The sequence below is a fragment of the Dermacentor andersoni genome, chromosome 2 (genome assembly GCF_023375885.2).
Source record: "Dermacentor andersoni chromosome 2, qqDerAnde1_hic_scaffold, whole genome shotgun sequence".
In the NCBI taxonomy this organism is placed as follows: Eukaryota; Metazoa; Arthropoda; class Arachnida; order Ixodida; family Ixodidae; genus Dermacentor; species Dermacentor andersoni.
The window spans coordinates 99,950,830-99,968,020 of record NC_092815.1 but is presented as its reverse complement, the minus strand read 5'-3'; the positions used below and the strand labels follow the sequence as shown (position 1 = coordinate 99,968,020).

General features: G+C 44.3%; 1 protein-coding gene across 1 annotated transcript; it reads left to right on the top strand.

The window, feature by feature from the left end:
- The first annotated feature begins 2,378 nt into the window (after positions 1-2,378).
- Positions 2,379-14,722, top strand: LOC126541951 (ornithine decarboxylase-like). The gene is made up of 5 exons (XM_072286142.1): positions 2,379-2,521; positions 4,530-4,695; positions 5,081-5,234; positions 12,769-12,869; positions 14,375-14,722. The coding sequence occupies exons 1-5, from the start codon at positions 2,379-2,381 to the stop codon at positions 14,720-14,722; spliced, it is 912 nt and encodes a 303-aa protein (XP_072142243.1).
- The last annotated feature ends 2,469 nt before the right edge of the window (positions 14,723-17,191 follow it).

The following is a 17,191-nucleotide window of genomic DNA, read 5'->3' as shown; positions in this document are numbered from 1 at the left end:
AAATGCCACTTGGTGATATAGTTCAAACATAAACTACTCCGGTAAATCTCGGTGCCCTGCAATGCAGGGATATGTCGCACAGCCTGCTCCACCTCGGCATTGTTATATAAGTGGAATGTCGAGAGTGCGGCGTTCAATGTAGGGAACAGCTGCCCATTCACACCGGGTAACAGTACGCACTTTCATTGGCGACTACATTTTCAGCACACGTCTGTCTGCCATCGTTATTTGTACTCGAATAACCTCGGGCACGCCGGCTCGCTGCTACTCTCTCTTCTTCGGCGTTTTCCGCACTCGTCATTCCTCCTTCGATGACGCTCCTTCGGTCGTTGAACCAGCAACGAGCATGGATGATTATGGCGATTGTTCGTTTCATCTGGTCTTCTCTTCAAAAGTAAAAATGACGAAACTTACTTTCGCAACGTCCCTCGTACATGCACCGCTTAGGATGCTTTCTCAAAGCTTTAAGTTTAGGGAACATTCGTGAGAAATTATATGATAGCTCCGGTAGCACAAGGAGCACGAATTGGGTATTTACTTCTGAGGTGTCGTGTGCCACCAGTTCGCCGCTCCGTTATTGCACGGTTGTAGGGCTTTTTAGATTCGGCTTCTTTTTTCATGTATGTCGTTTATCTATAGCTATATATAAGAAAGGTTGGAGTCGTTTAGCCCAACTGAAATAAGGGAAGAAGGGAAGATCCGAGTGGCCTATCGTATGTGCCTGACTTGAATTCTTAATTCAGCCGTTATATATTTTATACCAAAGCGCATGTGCATTTCACCGAACGTTTTATTTGCCACAGAAAGAAGACGACTCATTTTTCGTCTGTGATGTCAGAGACATCGTTCAGAAGGTGGAACTCTGGCGCCAGCACCTACCGCGCGTAACACCTTTTTACGGTGAGCTGCTCGATCCTTCGTGAGCTATTTTCATGGTATAGAGTATCCATGTAATGAGAGCTGTCAACCTTGCAAAAATTTTTAGTAACACAGCTACCACACCCTGGCCGGGTATGGTAGCTGTCAGGAGATCATGGGGAGCAATTAGGTTCTACCTCCGCTCCTTTTTGCTTTTCAGCCATCAAAGCTTGTGGAGACCCAGTTCTTCTTGCTGTCCTAGCTTCCCTTGGAGTGAATTTTGATTGCTCAAACACGGTAAGGACTAGTGTACATCAGACTATAATTCGTATATTCATGAATCACCGGAAAATAAATGATCGAATTTATGATGCGTGGTGGATATGGAAACTGCAAAGGCAGATATTCGTCGAGTGATTTTCTCTATGTTGCCGTACGTTGGAAGCTTACATTTATTAGGGGAGAACAGCGTCTTTTATGTAATAACCAAATCAAAAGGATGATGGCGTATGATCTCGGAAATAAATGGGTTAATTAAGTAAGAAAGCATGCTGCTGAGCGCAGTCGAGAGAGATATAAGAAGGGAACGCAGGGATGCCAAGTAGTCAAGCGTCCTGTTGGGTACCCAACGTTGGCGAAGAGAGAAGGGGAATAGAAACAAAGGAGAGAGGGTAACAAGCATAGTAATGACCTTTTCATTGCGTGAAGTTTTCCTGACAAACCAAGAAGTGAACTTGATTCCAAACTTGACTCGGAAACTAACTTGTGTCAATCGAATCTAGCTAAATAATGATAAATACAGCAGGTAGAAGAGGGGCCCTCCCTCGTTTACATGGGTTTTATATTTAAATTTGAAGTTCAAAGTTTATTACTTCTTCTTACACAAAAAAAAATGGGCAAGAGGAAAAATCTAACACCAGGCGAGACCTCGCCTCCCGCTGTGCAGTTGGCGCTGCCGTGGGTACATTTTATTCACACGTATAGTGTAGCGCTGGGCGTAGTCAACATTTTATGCACAACCGTCTTTATCTTCCCTTCCTTTTATTCTGACTCGGAATACCATGATAGAGTTGTCAAACTGAGGTTAGTGCTTCTGCTATTTATTTCATACATAATTTTTATCTCCTGATGCAGACGCTATTTTGTCTATTTTCCTAGGACGAAATGCAACAAAAATGCGTAAAATTCAAGATGACGCTGTGGGGACGAGCGGCGTTATTGAGCTGGCACAATGTGTTCTTAAAACGATCTCGTTCTAATGTGTTCTTGAAATGATGTCGCTCTTAGCCCCTTTTGTTTTCAGGTAAGGTTAGAGTTCTGCAGTGCTTGCTTGCATATGGCCCCTACTTAAAGAGCACGTACGATTTTTTCTTCGTTTATGTGTTTTTGTATGTCTTACTGCTAAGAATACATGACACTTTGTGCCTCCTCTAGTGATCACCAATGTACTGTTCCGCGATATATTGTTTCCCAACTGGGCTCTTTCTCTGCATCAGAAAGAAATCAGGACTATTCTGGAAATGGGTGTCCATCCGGATCGCATTATTTACGCCCACACTGTGAAAAGCACATCTCACGTGAAGTTCGCTGAGGAACACGGTGTCACACTGATGACTTTTGATTGCATCGAGGAATTGCACAAGGTCAAAGACAAGAAGGCCAGGTGGGGACTTGCTCATACTACGGTTTATAACATAAATCTCCACTGAATGTAGGAACAATACTTTCAATCACGACTGGAAGTGACTTATCTAATTTAAAGCGCCCGTAACAAAAATCAATATTAAACACGCGTGAAATTATAGCTTTTTGCATATGGTGCCATTTTTTATCATCACCATCAGCCTGTTTGTGCTCACTGCAGAACCAAGGCCTGCCATAGCAATTTTGACTAAGCCATGCTTTGGAAGCACATATCTTTTCTAAATATAACAGATGTCAACTGAGCATTATGAATTGCACATTCTAATTCGGGAAAAAATTCTTGTACCAACACAGAACCAACTGATGTAGTTGGTCGATCACAGCTCTTTAGCAGACCATAAAAATAGGAGAGAGAGAGAAAGGCACATGAAAGACAGACTGGTTAACCAGCGATTATCTCTGGTTGGCTACCATGTACCAGGGGAGATGCAAAGGGATGCGATAGGTGAGAGAGAGAGAGAAGAGAAAGAAAAAGAATTTAAAAAAGTCGGATTTCGATAAAGGTGTAATGGTACAGTGCCTACTGTTACTTCCTATGCAGATTGCTTCTTCGAATAAAAATTGACGACGAGGATTGCAACGTATTGTTTAACAAGAAACATTTTGAAGTCGGCGCTTGACCTTACTTGCAACGTAGTTGGGGTCACGTGAGTAATACATGCGCTTGATCACGCTTGGTCACTTTATTCAAGCCAGTGATGAAAAATGTTGATCTTTTATTTTACCTTCAAAGGCATTTATTTTGAAACCGGTTACTGTTAAACCTTCTAATAATACAAAGAAAATTCGAATGTCAAGTAGTATTGTTAACAGCATTTCTTGCGATTTAAAGCGACACTCAGGATGGTAAATTCAAAACCCAATTCAGGAGGGTACAAAGTGTTTCCATAATATCTCGGATGATTTCGTGTCCCGTTGTACAGATATATCTGACTCTTAGGCGTGCATGCACTAATCATGCCTCGCGCAAGTGACTAGATGTTGTCCTGTAGATTATCGAGCGACAAAGAGGTTCGTGTGAATTTTTTGCTGCGTTGAACCTCAGCAGCTTATTGTCCTTCGGTTTACTGGCCACTGCGGGAAGCCCATTACCATTTGTAAATTTACAAGCACGCAAAATGCTGTGCGCGGTGTCACCACAAATGCCAGGTAGCTATTATTGGTTCTTGACCGAGTAAGTAATTCTAAAGTGAATCCAATACAAGGGGCATGCTGCAAGAATTTACCTTTATCAGCGTGAAATTTCTAAACGTATCTGTCACCTTTTGAACCGATTAGCACATGTGACCAGCTACAGCGTCAGTGATAGGAAATGAAGCTGTACACTGTTAACGAGCGCGCCGATATTTATGCCATTTTTAACTGTGCAGCAAATCTGTCATTGGCACTGACAGATCGGACTCCCTATGCAGGCTAAACTAGAGGCATATTGAGCGCCAAAAAACAATAGCGATTGGCTAGCGATGTGATGTAGTGTGAGTGCACCCTAAACGGAGACTCCTGAAAAACATTACGTGCCCTTCAGTGACGCGCTTCTAAGAAGAATAATGTCTGAATTTAGGCTACCTGTACGTATATAGCCATATCTGAATTACACTGCACGCAGTACCTACTATATAACTCATTCTTTTCTGTGCGAGATGTGGCAACTTTTATATGGTCTATAGTAATTCCATCAGGAATATTTAGTGTGTTCCATTCGTTTACCTGTGGTGGCCTGGTGGACAGTTTGAACATTGCGCCGCTGTCATCAGACAGTGCCGCCTTGGGAAATGCAGTGTAGGCCACCGAAAGAACAATTAGGGTAAACTGGTATGCTTTTAGCATTACATGGGATTTTCAGTTGGCGGGTTGAATAGAATATTTGAGCAATATTTTTTCTATAATTTGGCGTAACATAATGGTATGAAATCGGGAATGCCACGTGTTTCATTGTCATGTTCCTTAAAGTGTATTTTTTAATCTAGGTTCCAGTTGGTATCCATCCATGAGAACCCGGAGATATTTAGCCGCGCAATAGAGCGGGCCAGGATCGTGTTCGACATAGCAGCAGATATTGGAAAACCTATGTCGGTGCTGGACCTCGGAGGTGGTTTTCCAGGTGCACTGCGTGGGGATCATAAGTTCATGCAGGTTAATTTCATTAAATATATTTTGCTCTACTTCACTTAGTTTGAAACTTACCTATTAAGTTGGTGCATAAATGGGAATGAAATTATACTCACAATTAAATGTCTGATGATGTAGAAGCAATTACGCAAAGCTCTTGAGCGGAATATAGCATCAATATATTTCTGTTCTTTCGATAATGCATCAAATGATGCACAAGCTGTGTACTTATAGGAAATGAGACATATAGTGACTGTGTTCCATGTAGGCATTTCTGAACTTATCTACACGGCACACACGCTCAGGTGCGTGCGCAAATAAATGTGGAGCAGTGAATCCTCTGATCAAATACCTTGTGTAGCACTCGTTCTGCTTGCATATTGACTGTGCATTCCTTTTGATGAAACAGACCTGCGAGTGCATCAGGCGGTCAATCGATGAACACTTTCCGGAATCAAGTGGAGTGCAGATCATCGCGGAGCCGGGCCAGTTCTTCTGCACATCTGCATACTTCCTCGTCCTGAGAGTCGTTGGCAAAAGACGCAATGACGTAGTAATCGACGGTGAGTGTGGGAGCGCCGCGTGTGGGCAGAATTGTGCGTGTCTGAGGGGGCTCTTTAACCTGCAGCTGAAACGAAGGGCGAGGTGAGTAACAAAGACACGCGAAACAACTTTTAACTGAATACTGCCCTCACAACTCGTGAAGGCGTGTAATATAGTTGACGTACGAAACCGCACAGGAAAATTGAATTCGAAAAAAAGCAAGATCAAATCGTTGTTGCGTAACGGCATTAATGTTTTCTTGTAGCAAGCAAGTGCGTATTGGACGCAAACGTTTCGCGTAAACGCGAGTCATCTCGTTGATTTGGCGTTGTTATGATCGACCTGTCAGGTGTGAGCAGCATTCAAACGGGCTTCCCCACGTCAACATAGTTGCCCTCTTCTCCAAATCGACGCCACCTCGTTCTCCACGAGCTGATACAAAAGGATAGAAGCAGAAACCAAATATCAAGACGACGTCAGCCCCTTTTCCAGAGCTGACACCCGGGATGGGCAAAAGGGAAAGACAGTCTCCGGAAGAAGACGGAGACGACGACAGGACCACCAGACGTTATTTAAGGCCGTGCTGGCCAACGTGTTAATAAGACCGCTCGAGACTGAGATGAGAGTCACATCCATGTACCAATGAAGTGAATACAACCTTTTCTACTTTTTTTTCATGCTCACTATGCCCGACTTCGTCGTCATTTCTTGATTCCTGCGGTGAAGACCCGCCTCACCTGGCCGAGATCATATGAGCGCACCAGTGTTTCCCTGGTCTTCCTATAACAGAGGACAATGCAAGTGGTGGTAGTTTAATAACGTACATTTTTGTGTCGCGGCATGTAAAAACTTCAAGTTGGGTTTTCTGTGTTCCTCAGTTCGTGCGTCATTTCTGTGACGACGAATAAGATGATGACAATAATGGCCGTCGTTATCGTCCAGTCACGTTATCAATTGGAGAAAGACAAACTTTTACCACCTGAATGCGAAACCCAGCGGCAGCACATTCGCAAGTTGGACACGATTTTCCGTTTCGCCACCACACAGAACTTGTGCTGGGGAATTTGGGTCGGAATTTGCGCCCCACGCAAACTCTGACAGTGGCGGCGTTTGGGAATTATCTCGGAGGTATCAATAACCAATACTTTAGCGGACCCGAACAACGTTGTGTGCACCGCAAGAAGAAGGAGTTCTCGAGAACATAAAAGTTTTGAAACAACACATTTAAAAGAGCATTTCCGTAGTTTGTAAGCGCCATTGTTTGGATTCATTATTTCATTCAAGCCTTTGTTTTAGCGCAATTGCCTAGGAAACACTAACAATATCAAGATAGTCGCGTTGGTGGTGAGAGCTGGCTGCTGTCGCAGTAAAAGAGGTAGGACAAGATGGAATCGATGAAGTCAGATGCACTTTTCTCTTGAACTATCACTGTTCGATTTCTTGAAAGATTCCCTCCTGCTATTGTACCAGAAGTACGGAGGCTGCGTAACTATTTCTATGACCGGTCCTAAGGGGGCCGTCACATCAGTAGCAGCGGTTGTCTCCTCCATCCCCAGTTAGACTGATCCTAATATAATTCAAGCTGACATACACTACGTTACGCAAGACAGCAGAGTTTTTTTACCGTCCGTATCACTTTGAACTATGTGACGGCTGACCCAACGGGAAAAATGGATCGTGGTTCGGGACTAGAGCGAAACTCGCAACAGCCCTAATCTACTTGTCGTTGCAGAACGATCACTTCGCGTCTGAAATCAGAGAGACGCTTCATCATGCTCGGCGAAAAGGCACAGCATCGTCATTCGGTGACTTTCGGGCCTATAAAGCAGAGTGGGCACTGACTGCACCCTCAAGGATGCTCGGTCTATATAAAACGAAGAGGAAACGGTTGTAGTTCTTTTCTCGACGGCGCTCAGCCTACAAGCACAACGGTACAACATTTCTATGAATCTAGTGGTGTCTCTGATTGCTTTCTCCATTCCTTTATTCATTAATTACGGCTGCTTATGCAAAGTACTTCTTCCATTGCGATTCAAGATTACCGTGACATTTATGACTGGGAGTAGTTTTGCAACTATACGGACGTTGAAGGCGCGTTTTTGCCGTCGCCGCCTTGGTGTCGCGGTATGATGGTGCAGGCGCGGCCCATTAGTGGAGGGTTATAAGGTCTCCAGAGACGCGAGCGACACGCAGTGCGTGTGCAGCAAAAGCGACGTAGCCAAATGAACGCTCGATCACGCTGTGCTCAATCGGATCTGCCGGGGAGGACAGGGCAGCGTTGTGCATACCACCGTAAGCGTAACCACCGTACCACCGTAAGCGTAAGCGTTTTGCACACAAACACTAGTGTTCAACTCGATCAGTTGTGTGCATATACACCGTGATACACACATCGGTTTGAGCCAAAAGGACTGCAAAGATCCAGCTAAAGCTATCTAATTGTTTCGTTGGCGCTGACGCACGCCTTAAGCAGTACCCAGGGTAGGGATAAGGGGGTTCTTCAGATCCCCTCAGCGCATCGCTGCGTCAATGTACTTCTCCGCAAAGCTACGCTCCGCGGAAATGACTACATCACACAAGAAATAAAACTTATTTCAAAGTACTTATTCCTTTATTATATATACGTACTGTGCTGGATTCACAAGAGGAAAATAAGCCAATGGTTTATTTCAAAATGGCCGTCATTGTCCTCGCTAATGCACACCCGAAAAAAAAAAAAATTCTGCGTGCGGCCCGGCTCACCTCGATACCATACGGTCGGTCTCGTCTCGAGTGCCATCGACGTGTCACATCAGTAACGCCGCTGGCGGTTGTCCTCATCAAGCCAGCGTAGTGTGACTCGACTCCCTAGGGCTTCTGTCTCGTATTTGCCACGAAAGCTTCTTTCTCGTGTTTGCCCAACCCAAAGGGGCCAGAAGGAATCCTGGGAACTATTGCTGGGGACCGTGGTTTTTTCAAGATTGCCTTTGCTATACAGCGCACTGTCGCGATGTTATTGCACATGGACTTTAAGCGGAATATCACGGCGACGGGAACGACGACTACGAAAATTCACCTGAAGTGTCGATATGATTGCTACCGGAAGAAAAGTTTTATCCAAAACGCAAGTCAAACCGCGAACCTCGTCGTCATGAACGTAATGCTTTTGCACTTTTCCCCATAAAGCGAACGGAGAGTTTATTTTGGAAAACTTATCCGCTGCCGCATAGTGCTGTACAAACGGAGAAAAGTGCATCCTTCTCCGTAGTACCGCTGCTGCTCCTAGTACCTAGAGAAATGCAGGTTTCGAGATAGAAAAGTACCTACATGCCTCTCTCGCTACTCACAAATGCGAACGGTTGTCGGAAAAATACGAGAAAGAAGCTCTCCTGTAAAACAAAGCTATAGATCCTCCTCACCCCCTACTCCGTGCAGGATGGGCAAAACCACGTCGACTGCTAGAGCGTCCGCCATGTCGTGTTGGTGTCCACTCCTCGACAGTGCACGGCTGACGCGGCAGTTTTAAAAAAAGGATTTTAGAGAGACAGAGCAGCACTACGTGCCGAAAGCAATGCTCGTAAAATCAGTATTAAGCGCTAGCAGTTAAGGAATTCCATTTTTCTCTGTTATGAAATTTATGAAATACGTTATGCTATGAATTTTATGAAATTCCAAAATAACGCTTTTAAATGCGTAATCGGCGTCCTCACAGCTCCCCTTCCAACACGGTTCTCGATTTTTAACGCAGTAGCATTTGTACGCAGGGCAACGCGATCCGGTGTTCAAGCCTTACGCCATTGAGATCACGAATAGCTGGACTAACCCTAAGGCTTTCCGACATTAAATTACAGTTTGCTGCATTTTTTTTTCTCTAGTGGTACCAGGGTGGCAAATGTCACGCAGTTTCTTTTTTACGTTCAAGCATTACGGGTTGTAATTCTTTAATAGACAGCTTGGCTGCGTTGACACGTTTCTTATGCGGTATGTCGCGGAGGATAATATTTTTATCGACCTACCTAGTGCAACGAGTATCGGTAATGGTTAATAATATAAGATTTATTTGGGACATTCTTTAGTGTCACAAACACGATATCATTATAAGGCACGCCGTATGTGTCAGAGACTGGATTATTTCACCCTCTAAGTACACCAACCCTTTTCTATTTTATTCTAAGTAAATCTAAGTACAGTTTACACTTGGAATGGTGTTGGGCTTCTGTACTCGAGGTTGCAGGTTCACCCCCTTCCCGGTGGCCGCATTCTGGCGAGGGTGGAATGCAAAAACGTTCGTGTACCATGCTTTGGGTGCACGTTATAAAGATTCTCAGCCGCGCAGAATTAATCAAGATTCCCGAACCATGGCACCCCTCATAACTAAGTTATGGTTTTGGCACGTGAAATACTAGAAGGTCATAATTTGAAGAACGGCTTCGACGTTTGTCTTAATGGCTTACCCATGGACAGATGTCAACATTCGCCGCATAATGCAAGAACACCCTTGTCCCGTGCATTGGGGGCATGGTAAAGATATCCTGGGGGTCAAAATTAATCCGGAGCACCCCCTACGGTATGCCTCATAACAAAATTGTGGTTTTGGCGCGTGAAACCCCAGAATCCAATTCACTTAAATAAATCTAATTGTGCTTCAGGTAAAATTTTTCACCTGAACACACTACCTAGCTCCTTTGTTGTGAACTGTCCACATCATTTCATCGTTTCGTCCTACTGATCGAGAGTAGCGTGCTAGGCATGCCTCCAGGGAAACCTATCCAGGATCGAACAAATCTCGCTCACACGGAGCGCAGTTATAGGAGAACGTCAAGCCGCCCTTCGCCAGCGTACAGGGAGCCTTCATAAGCGAAATCTTCAGCTTGTGTGTGAGTGTGTGCATTCTCCCTACGCCAGGCAGGGTGCTCTTTCTGCTGACTAACACCAGTCGCTTCCCGTGCTGCGTCGCGGCAACGCGCGCATGTTGCCGCACGCGAATGATTTTGCTGGCTCTCAGTTTCATGGAAGCATTAGCTGGGTGGACTACCAAATCTCCTAAAAAGAAGTATTACGCGCTTGCAAAGATGACGAAGCTTTGCTGAAAGTAACCAGGTATAAGCATTTGACTTTCCGTTACCGCGAGAACTACCGCGAATATATGTGGCTGCTTATGGATGAATGGCTCTATGTTCTAAGGCGCGCAACGTCGGCGATATCGCTCACAGCTAACGCTAACCACAGTAGTTTCAATCTGCAAAAATATTAGGAAGTGTCACTTTAGGACTAGAAAATTATCATAAATTTCATGGCTTAAGTGTTGTTGCAGGATTGTCTGGAACGCAAGGACAAGTGCAGAACATTAGGAGGACTCCGATTGGAATCGATTGAAAGACAATGCAGGCGCTTGTGCAACGCGGCAGTAATTTTCACTCGATATAGTTGGCTACAACATCAAGAGAACGTGGTGACGCTGTTCAGTGGATCCATAAAACATGTTGGAATCATCCTAATATGAGAGCACGAATACGTTGAATATGAGATCAAATGTAGGTAGATTTATTTTAGCTCATACGTGTTTCGGTTGTGATGTTGGCGCAATGCCCGTAATCAAGCAGCAATTACCCAATTCGCAAGAGCATGCGGTACTTAAAATGGGGCCTAAATTCCATTATGAAGGCGACATTCTGACTGTACCTGTTGTGTTATTTTTTGTTGTGGCTATCATATAATTATATCGTAGCCGCTTTTTGTAATTCATGTAGCTGTACATGAAGAGATTTCACTCGCAGCTGCACTCATCCTCTACGTATGGCATTGCTGAGGTTAATATTTTGTTCTGAACATCGCCGTGTTGAGACCCATTCTTTCTCTCATGTATGTGAACGATATTACCACTGCTGTGTGTTCTGATGCTTAAATTAGGTGGTTTGCTGTCGATTGTTTGATTTTACAAAAAGGCGAAAGGCCAAAATGAGCAGTTTTCATTAAAGTGTAGCCTAGCAAAATTTCACGAATGGTGCACAACATGGTCAATGTCCTTGAACTCGGATAAAGCTGTGCTGCTACGCGTAACCAATAAAAGACAATCATTTTTATTCGCGCATAAAATTAATAAGCACACTGTACTAGAAGCTACAGAATACAAATATTTGGGATCGGCAATCACTAATAACCTTGAGTGGTCCTCCCACATCGAAAAGATTTGTACAGCAGCTAAACGGAAATTCGGTATTAGACACAAACTAAAGAACTCCGATGCAAAGCTTGTCGCCTAAAAAACTTTTGTTTTGCGTATTGTTGAATATGCGAGCGTAGTTTGGGATCCCCGCTATCAAAAAGATAAGCACAGGCTGGAGATGGTCAAGAGGCGGATAGTAGACTTTATACTTCACGATTATGAAAGAAAAGATTCCCCATCATCCATAATGCTGGTAAATAAGATCCAAATCTTAGAGCAGCGCATGAAAATGGCGAGACCTAAATTTTTCGTCTTGCTTTATGACAACAAAATCAATGTGAATGCGCGTGCATATATTCAGCCATTCTTGTCGCGCACGTCGAAAAATCGGCATGCTCATAATCTACTTCCGTATCAAACACGCGCAAACGTTTTCAAATACTCATTTTTTTCGTAGACTGTTACCCATTAGAATTGACTGCCTGAAAAATTGTTTCATCACAATCCGCAAGTGCTTTCGAAAGTGCACTACTTGGTTTAAAAGTATTGAGCATTAACGTAATTTTCTTTTTCTTCAACTGCGAGGCTTTTCTTTCGAGGAACCCGTATAGGTTTCCTTTGTAGCATTTGCTACGAACGGGTGGATGTCTGATTTTCCCTTGATTAATGGTTTATTAGTACTTTTATATTTTGTCATTTATTTCGAATCTAAACGTTTTATTGATACATGCAGCCTTGCTTCATAACTTGCAAACAGTTCAGTGATTTGTACACCCGAGGTATTTCGGGAGAGAGTTCTTTTTTTTTTTTCATCTCACCGCTGTTACATGTATTGCACTCGATTGTGAGCTGTATTATTTCACACCCTCCTATAAGCTGTAATATTTTATCTGTGCAGGTTGAACCGGTTTCCTTTTATAATTGTAACTATATATAGATGTTTGATTTGTATTATCCATTTTGTGTGCTTGTATGCCGCGCGGCTTCATTTCTGCTACAAAACTCTGCAATAGTCAAAACAATTTCCCACCTGCATGATCCATCGTGACCACAGTATACTGTAAATAAAATAAACTAAAATAAAATTTTATCTTATTGGACCAACCCTTAATTGCGTAACAGCATGACATTGGCATAAAAAATCCAGGGAATATCAATCGTTAGCGAAAATTTAGCAACAACGTATCCAGCAAAATAGTTCTCTTTTTCGCAACCTACCCGATAGATTGAATTTGAGTGGTGCACTGAAAATTTGCGTGCACCAGCAACCCAGCGCACAACGAATATTGTAGGTCGCACATCTACACCCGAACTGAAATGTCCCGCTTGAGCAGTTTTCTCCAAGTTCTCGATCATGATAGCTCATCAAACTTACTTACTCTATATTGCTTTCGTTATCTTTTAAACAGGAGTTTCTCATCGACATCAGGACGTCTTTCTCAATGAGAGCAAGAACAACTGTATTTCTCAAATCTTCGACTTCTGCGAAGTGAAGATAATGCCGCTGGAGGTAAGTTTAGCGCTGAACAATCGCATGTTACGACATATACGTCATTCAATTTGGTTAATGCTTTCCAAACCAACCACGCATTGCCTACCAGATGGGCTAACTATAGTAAATTTTGAAGTTCCACATACTAAACACTCTGGGAATATGTTTAACCCTGAGGCGTTATAACGCGAGGTGTGCCACTTTGATTTTATTCCAATTTCCTGACGTCAAATTCACGTAACCGCCAACGCAAGAACGGCCGGTGACACACAAGGTAATTTAAAGGCCCAATGAAACGCTCTCTCTGTTCATAAGAGGGGATTTTTGTGGATTCAAAACGAATAGAATTGACAGCGTTTACTTATCGAATTCGCTGACGAGAGGCGAGGAGCAGCCAGAACAGGAAAGCGCTTCAGTGAGGCTGAGCTTGCGCAGTGAAAATAAATTATCAAATGAGGAGAGTGGTGCCTGCGTCTCCGCTTGGTCCACTTCCCCGTGGCTCTATGCTGTCGTAGCTCTTGTCGACCATTGCGGCAGCTTACAACTGTGCTTTAGAAATGCCGCTAGAACGGATGCTTGGTGAATAAAATTTGGAGGAGCCATGTCGCTTGCTTGCGTAAAGGGGGCAAAAAACGCTATAACGTCAGGCAAGCTTTTTGTTATGCTCTGTGAAATCGATTCTCGCTGGCAGTTCCGAGCAGCCAGTGCCGGAGCAATCGGAAGGCAGCCGTGTTCTACTCCTATCGGAACTGGGCCCCTGCTCGGTGGCTATTAGAAAAAAGTCAAACTTTGTTCGGCACGTCCATGTATTTTAGTGTACATACGTCAATTTGACATTGTGAGTTTTCGCCGTTTTGTGATGTGGAGTGAGAGGCGAAGTAGGCGAGGCACGAAAACAGTTTGGCATATTTCAGAACGCAAATGGTGACATATACGTCGAATCAGAAACAATTTTTTTCTTTTATTCGGCCAAATGATGCGTAATCAATGTGTAAACATCATCTTCTGATGGGGAGTTCTCGCGATTTTCGTGAAGATTTATAACAGGCAAATGAAGTGGTCTTTGCCCAAGAGAATCTTTGACGAATTGCAATGGGCTAATGAAGGAAATGGAATCCAAACATACTTCAATAGCTTTACGCTATACCACCCCTGTTAACAATTAACGATTCGCGGCACTAATACGATACAGCAGCCTGCACTGAATGATAAAAAGTTGTCCCTGACAACACTTAATGCGCGATATCTAAATGACTTTATTCCTAGCTTAGGTCCAAATACCTCCGCCGAGATCATCTATAAAGCCTTACTAAACCACATTTTAACTAGAATATCCCCGTCATCCTATTTGTCTCTACCCCTTGGAAAATAAACCTGGCAAATTTTTCTCACTTATCCTACGATCAGCGTGTCACTAGCACAGGAGTGGGGCGTAAAGACTGATTTCTGATGTGAAGATAACGTATTTGAACCAGATTTCCTACAGCATGTTCTGCTCTCCTTTTTTCTATCTGGCACTGCAGGAGCCTCGGGAGAGGCCCATGGAGGTGTTGACCACCCTGTGGGGTGGTACGTGCTACCCCCTAGACCGCATCGATGATATGAAGCTGTTCTTTGACGTAAACGTCGACGAGTGGCTGGTCATGGACAACATGGGCGCCTACACGTTGAGCTTTGTCTGCGGTTTCAACGGAACCGGATTTCCCACTGTTCACTACATAGCACCACCTTCGTCCGTAAATCTGGTTCATCAAACTGTTGAACGTTCTCCCATACGCAGTGGCTACCTCCAGCCACAAGAAGCTCTCAAAATGAAGCGTCTACGGGACAAAGCAGAACTTGTGAAGGGGAACTACTGTACAGTCATGTGACGTCAAGATGTTACCAACAATCACCCTCAGGAACTTCTTTACAATACCTATTGCACTAAAACTGATCAGATTACGACATCCACTTCGTTTTACTTGATGTACCACTGGCACACTGAAGCTCTCATTATGTTCCACGTCATCAAGAAAAACATTTTTGTTGGAGACGTAGGTTCACGTAAGCCCACAAACAAGGCAGTCGTTCATATCTCCTGTCTCACATGTTTTCCTCCTTTCTTTAGTGGCATGATGCCACATTTTGTTTGTATGGTAGACTCCCGTTAATGGAAACCTACAGAGCCCGGATAATTATGTTCTGTTTGACAAAAGTTTTGTTTATTGAGAAAGACGTGCAGAGGTGAAGCACTGTATGTAGTTTATCCTCCCAATACTGTTACATATGTTAAGCATAAACAAGTGAATGTAGCAGCTAGTTTGTCTCGTGGTTCTTGCGTGGTCTACGGCTACTGGATTGACCAAGCTTGATTTCGAAGAGGCACCGGTGACGTATCAGAACGAAAACACAGCTCCTGCTGCTCTAGTAGTTGGCCGAATGACACGCAGTAGTGCAGTAGGTCACGAGTGTCCAAATTCTCGAATGGTGTGGACTAAGATGTCTGTAATTCCGACTATTTTACACGCAAGCGTACATGGGCCGTCCGAGAAATCGGCGGGATAATGTGTGCCGCCACGAGAGAAGCGAGCGCCAAAGGTTGAAGGCACCTGGAGGTGGATAAGAGAATGGCGCGCCGGGGAAAGTGCGGAAGAGCGCGTCGAGTGCGCGGCAAGGCATCGCCACCAAGAGGAAAATCTAGGTGGCGTTGAGCGGGCGGTGAAGGAGAAAGGAGGTGAAGCGTCGAGGAGGAGCAGAGTAGGCTGAGGCACGCTGGGTTGATAATCTCTGGCAGTTACCACGGGTTCTTTGTGAGCTACGGTCGTACCGGGTTTGTCTTGCGATCGAGCGGCTGTGCAGGCCGAGCGAGAAAGACGGAGCACTGACGCAAGCGGAGACAGGCCGTGCGCGAGTCGACCCACCGTGATGTCGTCGCCAAGCGCCAAGCACCAGCTGAACAAGTCTCGCAAAAGACGCGGGCTTGGCGGGCCCAGGAGACTCCACAAGAGGAGGAAGGACAAGAAGGTGTAAGGAAATGGCGTGCATAGGAGATAACCAAACTGTCTGAAATAATACTGTTCATTTTCTTAGAGTGGCTTACCATCTTTCTCAATGGCACTTTGCACATTATGAAAATCGAGAGACGGACATAATATACAAAATAAAAAATAAGCTTACTTATCGGCACACTTACACACAATGAAAGCATTTTTAAATAATTCTCTAGACAAGGCACAAAATAGGAATGACTAGTCCAGACCGGGACGCTCTGGTGCACCAGTTATTTGACAGAGTCATGACGCTGTGTTTGTTGCCGATGCTCAAGTCACCTTCCCCGTGATAGAGAGGCGCAATATCTACTTCTTGAGGAGTACTCTGTATGTCTAAAGTATAATTAATGAGAAGTACCGAATTTCATTAAGTAAGCGGAGGCTTGAAGTCCTCAACATTGGACCAACAAGGAATCTTGCTTGAGCTAGAACTCGACTTCAGCGGCTTTCCTTGTTGAAAAACTACTGGTCCCTCTAAACGGATATTAGCAAACGCATTTATCTTTGCCCGTTTCAATCGCGTGACTTAATTAGCACATTTCTATAGTACGAAACCGTCGCTGTAAGCGAGGATGGCAAGTGCTTTTCCCGCCTACTTGAGAGCAAAAAAGAAAAATATTCTGTGCAGAATACCAATGACCTAGGGAAGTATAGGTTTCGAGACAAAACCGCCGCCGTGCTCACATTGTTATACACTTCAAGTGTTTACTCAATAAAATGGCATTTCAAATTCCAGTCGAACCTCATCGCAGTCCTCGAGTATCCTCGTCACCGGTTGCGCTTACCCGGCGTTGAACCAGAGAAATACATACTAATCCTGGAAACTACGGCCACGCTCTACTGTGTAGACGTTTTTGTACAAAACTCTCCTCGGATCCGAAATTCAAGGCGTCTACGCGTTTTGAGATGGGCCTACCCATGTGGCTGCGTCAGTACAGGCCTATCATGATATTCGTACATGCACGATGTGTGCCTCCTCAAAGGGAACCACTCAGGAATAAACCGCGCAACGGTTTCTGCAATAATAAAGTTCCTCCTCCTCCTCCTCCTCCTCCTCCTCCTCCTCCTCCTCCTCCTCAAATTTTTTGACTGAGTAGTATTGCGAAAATAGTTCAGGTGAAGCGGGGAGGTGTGATCAAGGCAGACCAGCTGTATGAGAGATTAACAGAACATTTTGCCACATACAAGACCGGTACCTGCACTCGGAAGGGATGTAAGGAAGTTTTATTCTCGCTCTATCAGGTGAGACGCAGCAACGCTGCGCGTGGTCTCGGAGGGCTGCACAGGTTCCGACATAAATTATTCGAT

Excerpts from the sequence above, each read along its gene's own strand:
- LOC126541951 (XM_072286142.1), top strand. The coding sequence starts at position 2,379 with ATGGGTGTCCATCCGGATCGCATTATTTACGCCCACACTGTGAAAAGC. Across the intron at positions 4,696-5,080 it reads GGGATCATAAGTTCATGCAG|ACCTGCGAGTGCATCAGGCG; the intron begins GTTAATTTCATT and ends TTGATGAAACAG. Across the intron at positions 12,870-14,374 it reads TGAAGATAATGCCGCTGGAG|GAGCCTCGGGAGAGGCCCAT; the intron begins GTAAGTTTAGCG and ends CTGGCACTGCAG.